General features: G+C 39.3%; 1 protein-coding gene across 4 annotated transcripts in view; it reads left to right on the plus strand.

Moving 5' to 3' along the window:
* The first annotated feature begins 1626 nt into the window (after positions 1-1626).
* The window catches only part of crem (cAMP responsive element modulator), a 32456-nt gene continuing 19976 nt past the window's right edge, over positions 1627-14106 (plus strand). Inside the window, exons 1-3 of one of the 4 annotated variants that reach the window (XM_008112328.3) lie at positions 1627-1874; positions 9237-9332; positions 10967-11090. In XM_008112328.3, coding sequence (XP_008110535.1) covers positions 10971-11090 — 120 coding nt within the window. In that variant the 5' untranslated portion in view covers positions 1627-1874; positions 9237-9332; positions 10967-10970. Of the gene's footprint in view, positions 1875-1924; positions 9188-9236; positions 9333-10966; positions 11091-14106 lie in introns of those variants that run through there. The other 3 variants (XM_008112327.3, XM_062957147.1, XM_062957146.1) reach the window with 3 other exon arrangements.

The raw sequence follows: 14106 nt of genomic DNA on the forward strand, positions 1-14106 counted from the left end.
ATACTGAAAACGATGTTATGATTGTGAAACAATGTTCCTTTTCTAATAGTCTCGAACATTAGATTCTTCTGAGGCAAGAGCCTTAAGTCTAAGAAGATCTATAACTTCACAAGCTTGGTTTAGTAAGATGAAGAGTGAATACTATCAAAATTGTAGAAGCAAGGAGAGCTTAATTTATTTTTTTTTTACATTTGTGTTGTCGAAGGCTTTCATGGCCGGGATCACAGGGTTGTTTTATGTCTTTCGGGCTGTGTGGCCATGTTCCAGAAGTATTCTCTCCTGACGTTTCGCCCACATCTATGACAGGCATCCTCAGAGGCTTTTAACATTCTTTTTACTGCATCCCTTTTTGTTGCCTCACACAGATAAAGAATTCTGCACTTATTATTCACCACTGGATTCTTGTAGCCATTTTACTTTTAGTAAACAAAAACTCATTATCGGGGTTTCTCTTTCTGGAACAAATGCACTATTCTTTATTCACTTTTCCCAATACAATGAATTTGAAGAATAGGCAAACAGCACATGTTGATGGAAACAAAGACAGGACAGATGCAGGATCAATGGCTAAATTTAATTTAATGGTCCAATACTATGCTTCAATATAGCCTTTCCCAAGCTAGCAGTTTCCAGAAGCACAGGACTATACCTTACACAATCCCTAGTTGTCATATTGGGATTTGTAGTCCTACATGTCTAGAAAGTACTAAGTTTAAGAAGGCCATCACAAAAATACTTTTAAAGGAGTCAAAAATACCACTAGGTGGCAATGGTAGCAACCTAACATGTATTTTATATAAATCTAACTCCTTTAAAAATTAATTCTCAGCACAGAAAATCTTATTCCTCAAATATTGTTAACAGCAAATTAATATCGAATCTAAAGTGAGAGAACTAGATATTCCTGAGATGAAAAAAGTATAGGAAATGTAGGACAGTGACAAAACTACAGGGTTGGTTCACATCTCACTTAGGCTGGTTTCTATGGGATCCTTGGTGGTGTTTGGCTTTGAGTCATGACAGTTAAACGGGTGTCAAACTGGATGAATTCTACAGTGTAGATGCTCCCATAGTCTATTTATTCCAAAGCTGCATCCCTAAACATCCTTTGGAGAGGCGGATTCAAGGTTTTTTTTAGCTTTTTTTTAGCTTTTTTTTTGCTAAAGAATGCTGGTACGGCACCAAACTACATCTCCCAGGATTCCACAGAATATAGCCATGGCAGTTATGATTGTGTCAAACTGCATTAATTCTACAGTGTAGGTGGGTGCATCCTGTGTCTTGAGACTGAACTGGGCTGAGAAGCATAAGCGAGCTTAAGCAGCTGAAGGGGGAAAGGAAAGGGCCTGAAGCTGTTAGGAATGGTGGGAGTTGGAGTTCAAAACACCTGGAGGGCCAAGGTTTGCCCATGCCTGATTTATTCTATTTTATTTCATGCCTGTGGCTTCGATTAAGCGAGACACGGCCTCGTTTTTACCTCCTTCTCCTGCCCCCCTCCTGATTGGCTTCTCGCTCAGCCAATCAGGAGGTCACGACGGTTAGCGCGAGCTCCAGCCGTTGAGGGGAAGGGGGGGGGAGGCTTTTGCATAATAGCCAATGAGAGTTGGCTTTCGGAGGGAGGCAGGCAAAGAAGAGGGAAGAGCGTTCCGCGCGAGCCGCGTTAGCCCCGCCCCCGGCTCCTGCGTGAGCGTCCCTGCAGGTGAGCGAGGGAAAGGCCGCCATTCTGCCTGCTCCCTCCCTCCCTCCGCCTGGTTCCCGTGGAGACGGCGCGGCGGCCTCGTCGTCATCATCGGCGCTGACGTGGGGGCGACGCGCGGCCTCGGCCGGCCCAATCCCTCCCTTTCCCCCCTGTGACGGGGGCGCCACGTCCTCGGGTGAGTCGCGGAGGGGGCGGGGACAGAGGTGGGAAAAGAGCACCGCCAACGACCTTTTCCTCCCTTCTGGTGGATAGGAAGCCAGGCACGTCCAGAGTGCCTATGCGCATGCGCAGAATAGCATTCCCTTTCACCTTCTCCATTAACTTAAGACTAATCGCGGTATCCTTTATTCACAATACAGGCAGTTCCCCAAGTTGTGGATAGGATCTGTAGGTTTATGACCTTCAGTGTGTATGTAGGTCGAAGTAGGTACATTTAAAGTATGACTTCAGCCATAACTCCACAGTGCTCTTTAATATTTACATGAGAGAAATCATCCATAGGCATGGGGCGGGATGTTATCAGTATGTTGATGACACCCAATTATATTTCTCCATTACTTCAAAAACGGCTTCAACTAAGGATAGCCTGCCTCCTCTGAATGAATGCCTGCAGGAAATAATGGGCTGGATGAGGAAAAATAATTTGAAACTGAATCCAGACAAAACACAGCCCCCTCGTTGTGCAGTGGGTTAAACCGCTGAGCTGTTGAAGTTGCTGGCCAAAAGGTTGGCAGTTTGAATTTGGGGAGCTGGGGGAGCTCCCACTGTTAGGCCCAACTTCTGCCAACCTAGCAGTTCTAAAACATGCATATGTGAGTAGATCAATAGGTACCACTTCTGCAGAAAGGTAACAGCGCTCCATGCAGTCATGCTGGCCACATGACTTAGGAGATGTCTACAGAAAATGCCAGCTCTTCAGCTTAGAAATGGAGATGAGCACCACCTCCCAGAGGTGGCCACGACTATACTTAATATCAAGGGAAACCTTTACCAGAAAAAACAGAGGTACTTGCCATCAAGGATCTTAACCTGAGGATGGAGGTGTGTCGACCACTTCTGGACGGGGTTACACTCCCCCCTGAAAGACTGTGTTTGCAGCTTGGGAGTGCCTCTGGATCCAGCTCTCCAAATGTCAGCCCAGGTAGATGCCACGGTCAGGAGTGCTTATTATCAGCATCAGCTGATACGCCAGCCACACTCCTTAGTTGTGGAGGACCTTAAGATGGTAGTGTATAAGCTGGTAACTTCAAGGCTGGACTTCTGCAACATGCTTTACACTGGACTACCCTTGTACCAAGTTCATAAATTCCAGCTGGTTAAAAATATGGCAGTTAGGCTAGTTAAGGGAACACCTAGGAGTGAGCATATTACACCTATCCTAAAATCATTCCACTGGCTGCCAATTAGTTTCCGGGCAAAGTACAAGGTGTTGGTTTTGAACTTCAAAGCCCTACATGATTTGGGTCCAGGTTACCTACAGGCCTACCTTCTCCTGTACAATCGGAGGTCTTCTAAGACGCATCTGCTCCAACCATCCAGAACCTGACTAGTATTCATCACCCAGAGGATCTTTTCATCGGCCGCTCCAAGACTGTGGAATGACCTGCTGGTAGAGCTCCGACAGCTAAATTAGCTGTCTGAATTTAAGACACAAGTGAAGACCTCTCTCTTCTGGCAGGCCTATCCAGACAGTCTTTAAACATAAACATGAATTTTAATGTATGTCCTTTGTTTAATCTCAGTTTTGTCAGTTTTAATATGTATTTCATAAAGATACGTTTTGGTATGTAACTTTTATGGAGGTACATTTTAGTGTGTGTATTTATAGTGTTTTTGCTGTTATTTCTCCTGAGGACAGGTGGGTAAGAAATAAAAATACTATTATTATATATAATGAAATATCTTTGGATAGCACAGGGAAGAGTTGACACCCCTGTGGTATTTGTTTTGCCATCTGCTCCCCTGCTCAGATGATTTCACCTCACTTTCTGTCCCTGTAACCATTGGATTCTGAAAAAAATGGCTTGTTGTGGAAACAAGGATTGGTGAGAAAGCTTCAGTGGAGACCCCTTTTCCCCCATGATAACTTTCAAGAGGCAATTTCCCATCTGAGGGATAGATTTCTCTCACTTCCTGTTGTCTCACCCCCATTCTTAACTATGAATCATTTGTAAATCGTATGTTTGTAACTTGGAGACTGCTAGTAGTGCCAAATGCGAAATTGGGTGGCTAAAAGTCAGTCCTATTGATCGCAGGATTGGTCTGCAAAAGTAATCCTGTGTGGGTGCATATAGAATCAGTAGAGTTTGGTGCCACTTGAACTGCCAGGGCTCAATGGTATTGAATTCTGAGAGTTATAGTCTTACAAGGTCTTTAGTATTCTCTGAGTGCTTCTGTCTCACCAAATTACCACTCACATGATTCCATAGGATAGAGCACTGGCTGTTCAGTTGATGTCAGACTGCATTTATTTATTATATCATGTAAATGCACCCAAAGTCCAAGGTGCCTATGCTCATGTGCAGAATGGGTTTCTCTTTGGCCCACTCTTACTTCCCTAGAGCAATTGTAGCATCCCTTACCCTAAATATTGCCAAATATGAAATTGTGGGTGAGAGTGAGCATGCATCTACTACACTGTAGAATAATTGTGGTGTGACAACACTTTGACTATAATGTAAATGTGGGCGTTCCCTTTGCCCCTTTGTTTATCCAAAGTAATTACAGCATCACTTATCCTAAAAATGGCAAAATCTGAAATTGTCCATATGAGTAGCTAAGAGTAAGGGTGCATTTACACTATTGGATTAATACAGGTTTTGACGCCGCTTTAATTGCCATGGCTCAATCTGATGGAATTATGAAAATTGTTTATTTATAAGGTCTTTAGACTTCTCTGCCAAAGAGTGCTAGTGCAGGCAAAGTTAAACACCTTATAATTTTATGTATGGTGAACCATCAGAAAACAAAACTCATTTACTCAGCCACCCAAGTGAAAATTTTGAATTTCTGGCTAAGAGATGCTCAACCTGTATACAAATCCAAAATCCAAAGCAATTCTGATATCAGGCATTTCAGATAAGGCATATTCAACCTGTATCTGGGGGGGAAAGTTTTTGAGGCTCTAGGTCAAGGATCCTTGACCTTTGATCCTACAGTGTACCTTCCTCCCCAGTATGTCAATTCTCCAAAGCCCCCATCAGCAAAGCTAATGGCAGATTCTGGGTGTTTGTTCAAAACATTTGGAAAAGAGAAGGTTGTGAACCATTGTTTTGGGTACAGGATAATTTTAAAGAAAAAGAGTAGGAGCAACACCAGCAGTAATTATGATGCAATTTTACAAAGACCCAGTTTGCTTTTACTTCTGGTTAGTAAGTAGAAGTTCCTCAGTTAGGTTATGCAGACCAGTTCTCCATGTATACTTAGAGCAAGGCCCACTGTGATCAATAGTATCTGTTTTTGTAGTGGAAAAAAACATAGAGGTGCATCTGGATAAATTATAGGGAATAAACCTTGTTCTGGAATGCATGGAGTCAGGGTATGGCCCTCCAGAGTTTGCTGAACTGTACTCTTGTTATTTCTTCTCACCTGGCATGCTAAAGTTAATGAAAGTCTCTTCCAAAGGTAGCCCATTCCAGACCCATCTTGTGCTTAACTGATAAGGCTTAGTCCTCATTTGTTTAGTTTTCTTAAACATCTTTATTACACTCCAATATTTTCATTGCTTTTGTTGTCAGGGAAACTGAAGACTAGAAGGGGGCTAGATCTAAATTTAGGATAGGTCAGAAAGGGCAAAAAATAAATAAATTGTTGTGTTGCTAAGAATTGAATAGGACAGACTGTTTAATGGTTGGGTGTACCGTATGTTGTGAAAAAGATTGAGTAGAATCGGAAATAAAACATTGTGATACAAGACAATATTTTGGATCTTGGCGAATCTAGTTCTGGCAATACTGCTGTTAAGGTCTTGCTGTCTGAATTTGAATTTTCTTTTTCTATTTGAAAGGGAAAATAAAATAAAAGGTTTTACTATTCTTGTTTTTGGTGTACAGGCTATAAAATGTTTCACAGTTTAAAGTACTACAAAATTATAAAAGAACAATCTTAGAAAATGCAAATAGTCCTAATATCAGAGCTAGAGGTTTTGTGTATGAAGGGGAAAGGAGAAATTGCTTTATTGCAGTACTTTTCAGAAGCTTATTTTTAACTATTTGGGGTGATGCAGTATAGAGGTTTCAGTAAGTTTACAAGCTGGTTTGCTGCTCCAGAAACTTTAGCAGCCTCATGGACAACCAAAGCCCAGAAATGGAAAACTCTTGAAAAACTGGCATTTTAGTCTATTAAAACAGAGTGAAAACCTATCTAAACAGGCAATCACCACTTCTGAAAGTTTCCTGGAAAGGCAGGGTGCTTTAAAAAAACAAATTAGAAAAAGTGTAGTCCACCGGAACATGGAGGCTGCATGCATTTTCTTTACCTTCTTCTGTTGTAAATCTTGCATAATATACCTGTACTTACTTGTGCCTTCGAATTTAACACACAATTCAAATTTCAAAACCCTGAAACCAAAAAAAATATTTTTGCTGGCAAATGTAATATGCAGTGACAAAAAGTGCACTCTTTGTAATTTGGATATAAAGGTGACAATTACTGTGTCTATTTGGGGAAGGTGATTTAGCCAAAAAAAGCTGAGCATTAGATTCAAGTAAATACGGTAATACAGCAGGCCTGCACAATATCCGGATTGCCTGCCTGCCTGCCTGCCTATCGATACTTGAAAAAACTTGCCACAGATTCTGAAGAAAATGCCAGGGAACTGAGGGCACTTGTTACCAATAAGTCTGAGGGAAGGAAGTTGTGCAAAAACTGAAAAAGACATTTCTGTTAGGAATGAATGGGCAGCAAAGACTAGAAAAGAGAGGGCAAGATCATGTACAAGGATCAGTCCAGTCTTCTGAATGGCTATGTATCACTCTGTTTCAACACTTGTGCGAGAGGACACTTTGTATCTTGTGGGCCATATAATTTCCTTGCAGTGTTTGTAAAGCTTAGCTACCCCCTTTGTGTCTAACAACTTTGCATTTCAATCAAGTTGATAAAACTTTTTTTTTCAATAGATGTGTTCTGACATTCACTTATTGTAGGTTCTTTTAAACAATACACTATATGTATTAATGCTTTACTAAGCATACCATACAAATAAATTCATAGCACTGTTGAAATATGACAGTTTTGTAGTCTGTTGTTTTTTGCTTGGAATAATAAACAGAGTCCACTCAAAGTAATGTTACAAAAGCTAGAAACTGTAAACAAGATTTTAAGTTACATAACTCTTACTAAAATATAGCATTATTGCTGCTATTTATAGAGCACTTGCAACTGGTACTTCTAAATCACAGGGGAAATGATCCCCTTCCACATTAATCACAAGGAATGGTGACGTTCAGGAGAAATATCAATTTCATGCTATAAATGGGTATTTTCAGCTGTGTTCATCCATTCCATTAAAGCAACAGAGTCTCTTGGCATCATAAGGCTACAATGTGTTTAAATGCTGAATTTTATAGCCACTATTTGTTAGACTGATCATGGTGGATGGCATAGGGAGGAATCTAGCAGCACCTTTGGAACCAATTGATTTAGTATGGACTTTCAGTGATTTCAGATGTACTGTTTGGAGTACAGTATTAACAACACTGATATATAAGCAATTAAACAGTTATGGGATTTGCAATAAAGTGTAATAGGACATGGAATGGTGCAAATTGACAATGGTCATAGCTCATCACAATTGTATAAAATGAAACAGTCTCTCAAGCAAATCTTTGAAGTGTGAAAACAGTACAGTCTGCTTATCTAAAAGGTATGTTTCCTTTAAGTAGGAAATTTTCTGAAAAAAATCCTTGTTACATACGTAACTGATGAGACTTGTCTGTTAATAAAACATGCAATGTACCAAGAAACCAAATCATATCTGCTTATAATGTCTGCTTCCGCATTGGACTTTGTGAGTACATCCCAATTCAGTTATTTCTTGTACCTGGTCACAGATATGTAAAGAAACATCTTGCCTCAATATTGATCTTTATATTGAAAAACTGAATGTGATTTAACTTTTCCTTCCTAGTTCTGTAAAATAAAATGAACCTTTAGAAAGTATTGATGTTACTGATGTAGTATTGTGCATTCATGATTAAATGTTTACACCCCGTTCTGCTTACTAGCATATTAAATAGGAGTCCATGTATATTTTCTGATTTCTATGAAGTACTAATTTGTATGCCAGTTTTGGTTATATGTCTCTCTCTTCCCCCCGCCGGCCCCCCCCCCCCCAAATCTGTAGGTTTTATTCTAAACAATAAAGGTTCATTTTCCAAGTTTGAGGCTGCTCTACTTTGTGTTACAATCATGCACTGCAATGGTTGAATGTTTGACTTGGTGTCCTCAGTCAATATAGGGTAACAGTGAGACCTGATATTAGATATACCATGGCAGTTGAACATATGCTCTACAATATGTCCCAGAATGCCATGTAGTTTGGAGCAGTTCTTGGCAACAGAGCAGGCATTGTTCAGACACAAAGACAAAATTTGCAGTAGAAAATTTGAAAGCTACTGTGAGATTGTGAGGCTTCCAATAATTACTCTGTATTCATGTATAAGTCATGTATACTCATGTATAAGTCAGCCCCCCCCCAAAAAAAACCTGGGTTGACTTATTTGCAGGTGAGTATTACTATTCATAAACTTTTATCAAAAAAAGGATCAATCTCAGTCTCTGAATAGAGTGGAGAGGGGCAAGAACTTAGTCTGTTTGGGGCAAATCTTTAAAAAACATGGATCCCCTCTAATCTCTCCACCATGGTGCCATTTCTGGCCTTTTGAATGCCTGGGTGGGGAAATGGCGGTGACATTCGGAGGCGCCTGGCCCTGAGTTAGCATTGGTATTTTCCCATCTCAGTGGAATGACCATCAACTCATCCATGGGTCATATCAAAACCCTTAATTTTGCCCCAAAACCTGCCCTCGGCTTGTACACAAGGTTGACTTACACATTCATATATACACAAACTTATACAGGGTAGCAAAGATGCATTGGGTCACAAAACCTTATGCCACATACAAAAACATTTAATTACATATTTAGACATACTGCATATTTAATAGGCCTTTATATATTTTTCTTTCCTGACTTGGAAGAGAAGTGCCCCATTACACTTAGCAAATCCTGTGTGTGTGTGATCAAACAAAATCTTTTTCACTGTACCCAAATATTTCTGCTTGATTTTCAAGTAAATCTTGCATGCTGTGTTTGTAACAGCGTGAATGTTCGTTGCCATGGTAATAATTGTGATCTCACAAGTGGAACATAACTCCACTGCCAGGTTGAGTAGAAGGAAGCGTGGTCTCAAGAAGAAAGAAGTCTTCTTTTCAAAACAATCACAATGAGCAAGTGTGGCAAAAAGCAGCATGCAAGAATTAACATAAGGTAGCCATTGTGTATTTAGTTATGATTAAAACATATTTCTGCACTACAGGCATGTCTCGTGTTAACAGGAATGGCTGATAAACTCCTGTGAAAAATAAGCAAGCACATGCATAGATCTTAACAAGATCGGCGGAGGAGAAGATATGTATGTAATTAAAGAGTTCTTGCCCTCAGTTTGTCCCAATGAATAGTATGACTTAGGTTTAAAATCAAGATGCCATTTGTATTCATTACTTGAGAGGCAGGAGGCCTTTCTGGGAAATGCAGAATAATTCACTGTAACTAGTGTATGGAAGCTTTTTCGTGCCGGGAGTAAGTATCCCAAAATATATATACAACCTCATTGTACTGGGGTCCATCTACATATATCAACATCTTTTTTTTTTTACCTTTCTTATACAAAGTTTCCTTTGTTGGAGGACCACATACAACTGAATGGTTTCTTACAGTCCCTGATCCCTCCAAGCCCCTCAATTCAGATATTTTTGAGAGTCAGGTTTGTTTTCCAGGACATAATGCCCTGAAGTAAACAAATATACGTGAACATTGCCTCTTGTTTTCCCAAATGGCAGTGCAGCTTGCGTAGGTTCAGAGGGGACAGAAATGGTGATATTTAATGTTGGGACTATGTTCCTTAGATATTCAGATGACAGTGTGAAAATTTTCTAAAGTATGATTTAAAACAAGATGAGGAAAATTGCAAGTAACAGGGCTTAGCTGAAAAGTTCCCTAGTCAATGAATTTATTAGATGGACTGGGATCAAGATTTTCCAAGCATTATGAACCTGAGTCTCTTGACCAGGTGCCAGCTGCTTAATAGACTGCCCCCCAGTAGAGTATGGTGGATTTTAGCAAACTGTAAGCCAATGTAGCTAACAGACTTCTAAACAAAGTGAATATTAATATTTATCAAAAATGTATTATAGATTTCTGTTGGTACCTGTCTGTTGCTTTGATCTTTAAAGCCACCACAGAGCTGGAAAGAACAGGCCTGGCACTCTGAATGATAACACAAAACAGTTTGTGGATGGAAAAAGGCTAATTTTCAATACACATGTTGCATTAAAATACTTTTAATATTACTCTGCATTGTCACCACTACATTATAATAGAGATTCCTGATGTTGCAAAGGATCCAGATAGCAATCTGTAAAACTTTCCTTTCAAAAAATCCCCTCAAGGTATCATTTTCTGGATTACTTCAAAACCACACTACTTGAACAGAAGTAGAAATGTTATTCTCTGAGCCCTGACATCAAAGATACCAGTTGAATTTTCATTGATATTGGAATTTGATGTTGTATACAGAAATCCAAAATATTCCAAAACTCCCCACATGGGTGGCTGAGATAATGACATCCTTGCTTTCTGATAGTTCATTGTAACAAAACTTGATTTCAAGCACAAAATTATTTAAAATAGTGTATGAAATTATTTTCAGGCTATGTGTATAATGTGTACAGTATAGGAAACATAAATGAATTCCAGGTTTAGACCTGGGTCTCATCTGAAAGATATCTCATTATGCATATACAAATAGTTCCAGAGCTGAACAAATTCAAAAACCCAAAATACTTTCAGTCCTAAGCATTTTGGATAAGGGATTGTCAACCTGTGTCATATTCTCTATTGCAAAATATTAAATAGAAGGTAAATAAAATGTAATATGTGTGAAATGCTTTATTTGGGCTTTTCTCTTTCATTAGTTTCCTCTCTCTCTGTCTCTCCCCCCACCCCCACCCCTGGCCCGGCTTCTCTCTATTTTTCTTTTCTTTTTAGACAAATGACCATGGAAACAGGTGAATCACAACAAGATGGCAGTACAGGAGATTGTGTTGCCGAAAATGATTCTGCTGATATACAGTCTCCACCTAGCCAAAATCAGATGTCCACTATAGCTCAGGTAATTTTAAATGTTTTGTTTATTTGAAAAGCCCTACCTAATAGGACATTGCAGATAATATTAATCCTGCTTGCAGGGTTACAAGCATACAGGTGGTATGGAGCAAGATTGTACATTGACCATGGAATCTTCTCTATCTATGACACACCCACACAATTCACTCTAATCCACAGATACTGTTTAAGTGCAACAGGATAATCTGAGATATACATGGGAAGATGTGAAAGAAATCATGTGAATTAGCCTTATCCTCCTTAAGAGTATATGTAGTTTTGTGTTGCATCAGGAATTTGAAATTTAAAATGGCAAGAATATTCATTTTAAAGTTGGAGCTCCAGTCCCAACTCGTTTTGGTAGATGTTACTAATTTTTTGGTTAAGCTTTCTAGTTATACCAGCTTTCCAAGACCCAATACACTCAAGCAGTGCTGAATGACAACTGTATTAGCAGCTATGCATGTACATAAAATATTATTATTACTATGTTTGTTTATACCCCACTTTTTCTCTCCACAAAGAAAACTGATGTACATGGTCTCTGTCATTGCTGAAGATTAGCAGAGCTCTCTTAAGTGGCTGCTCTTATGCTTATAAATACTGTAAATAAATAAATAAATAAATAAAGCTTAGTCTACCTTAGAATATATTTGACATGGGAAGATTTCTTGTGAGATTGTGAGCATTGCCTTTAAAGAGCAAACATCCATCATTTTAAATATCCTACGTGTTTCTTTTAAATATCAGTTTAATTCTTGTGTCCTGTTGAACAAAAGAAGGTCAGTCGAGCTGATATATAAGGAGATGATTCAATTACTACCTTCCTGACCCACTCCTTATAATTACCTCTTCCTCTAATCTGAAGGAAATACTGGTTTTCTGTATAAGAATTTCTTGTATAGAAGCATTCATTCTTAGGCAGCAGCACAAACTTCAGTTTGGGATACATTCATTACTCTATCTTTGTAACATCTTGGGACCTTGGCACAACACAGAGACTAAGCACAAGTTATGTGCCCCAAAGGCTCAGTTAAAAATGTCTAGTGAACATGAGGGAGAATTACACAAGATTCTGTTGGATTCAGTCACAAGATAACAATATGAAGGTAACCATACCATTCTTCCAGCCCATTGGCAAGATTATTGAAATGATGTATATAGAACATTTTAAAAGTGGCCTATTAAATTTCAGTGGACTCAGATTTACCTTCCTTAGTATGTCGATCCAAAGTATGACATATTACTAATGGGAGCCATGAGCCACAAGTTAGCTCCCCATGCTGTTTATTGCAGTTTGACGACATCTGGAGGGCTCTGTGTTTCCTATCCATGTTTCCACAGGTTTTTGAGCATTGTATGCACTTATGCACACAACTCACCAAAGGTTTTTTTGGGTGACTGCCCAAAGGTGTCCATCCCTTTTATAAATAATATAAGGTTTTTTCCCTGCTCCTCTCTTGAAGTAGCAGTGTTGCATCTGGATCCAATTATAGAGGCCTGTGAAGCCTCTGAGGATAAGGACGAGGATTTTCTGGTTGAACCTGGTGCTTCCGTGGGGGAAAGAGTATGTGTTTTTCAAGATGATAAGAATGTTTTTGGTAGATCTGTTGTCAGGGAAACAGACAGTGATTTTCATGAGAATCGGAGGAAACAGGACAGTTATAGGTAACCCAGCGTTTTCAGATCAGACGGGATAGTGCGAAACTGAGACAAACATGGTGTTCCCAGAGACTGAAAGATAAACAAGGGGAACCCAGGTGTGAGAAAGAGCGATGTCATGGGCTAGAGGGAGTATTCTTAAGGAATTGGAGTCAATGTTTGGTGGGGAGATCAACGATGGATTTAATGTGTCAAATTGCCTGCCTTTGGAGCTCCGAGTTAGGAGTTCTATTCTTGGGTCTGTATCCTGTTTTCCTGTTTAAGTTCCTGTTCGGATTACAAATCTTGTTTCGAGTTTCAAGCCTTTGGGATTATAGTCAAGTTCAAGTATAAAACCTTTGAATTATGGCAATGTTCATGCTTTCAAACCTTTGAATATAACTCTAGCTTAAGTGTAGCCAACTCTTGTATTACAGTTTCTCACTTCTGTCTTAAGTGATTTTTGAAATTCCTATTCAAAGTTTGCCATTGCTTTTTGTTAAGCTTCTGGAAATCTAGCTCATGGATGTATTTTGAAACTGTTTATATATTATATACTCTTTTCTTAATAAACTTACTATTCTTGTTCATCTGTGTAGTGTTTGAGTGAAAAGAGGATCAAGTAGGTGGCTGGGTTACAACATCAACTTTGCTTTAAACCATTTGGTTCCCAATTTCCACTTTTTAGCACATGAGAGCCCTCCAGAGTATCACCAAAGCTCCTGCCCCCCCCCCCCCCCAGCTCTTTTCCCAATTTGGGTGAGCTTTTGGGAAATTATTTGCCCTCGCCTCAAATGACTAAAATAACATTCACCTGCCATCCCAAAGATCTACAATAGCCCCAAAGTAAGATTTTTGAGAACTGGCCAAAATTGTGAAAACGGTAAAAAAAACAACCCATGGAAATGATATCATGTTATTTCTAGTGCAGCCTTCAGGTGTGGAGAGAAAGCTGCTCACCACATTGTAATATCTGCTCTAATATGCGTAGTGATGTTTCCTTAAATATAGTTTCCAACAAATATAAAATCCTGAGCATAGGTGTGCAGAATACTTTTATACCTGCACACCTATTTATTTGCAATAAACTGTCTCTGAAAGAAGCTGCCTCTGTGTGTGTCGCATAGTTTCTTGTAGTATTCTGTTCCATGCTAAAAAACTTTATTTTCCAATTGGCTAAAATTGTCTTGCAAGCCATCTGTTTTCAGTAATAGAGAATCTGTGTAAGCACTCAAATGCCAGTACTGTAGTTAGTTCTCCTCCTTATTGACGTCAGCATTTCCAGAACTGCTGCTATCTTCACATGACTAATTCAGCAAACATATGTGAATGTGAGAAAGGTTTAGTAATCTAGGTAGTAGAAAGAGGTCTAGGTTTTGCAA

This window comes from Anolis carolinensis, chromosome 6 (assembly GCF_035594765.1).
Source record: "Anolis carolinensis isolate JA03-04 chromosome 6, rAnoCar3.1.pri, whole genome shotgun sequence".
NCBI classification, from domain to species: Eukaryota; Metazoa; Chordata; class Lepidosauria; order Squamata; family Dactyloidae; genus Anolis; species Anolis carolinensis.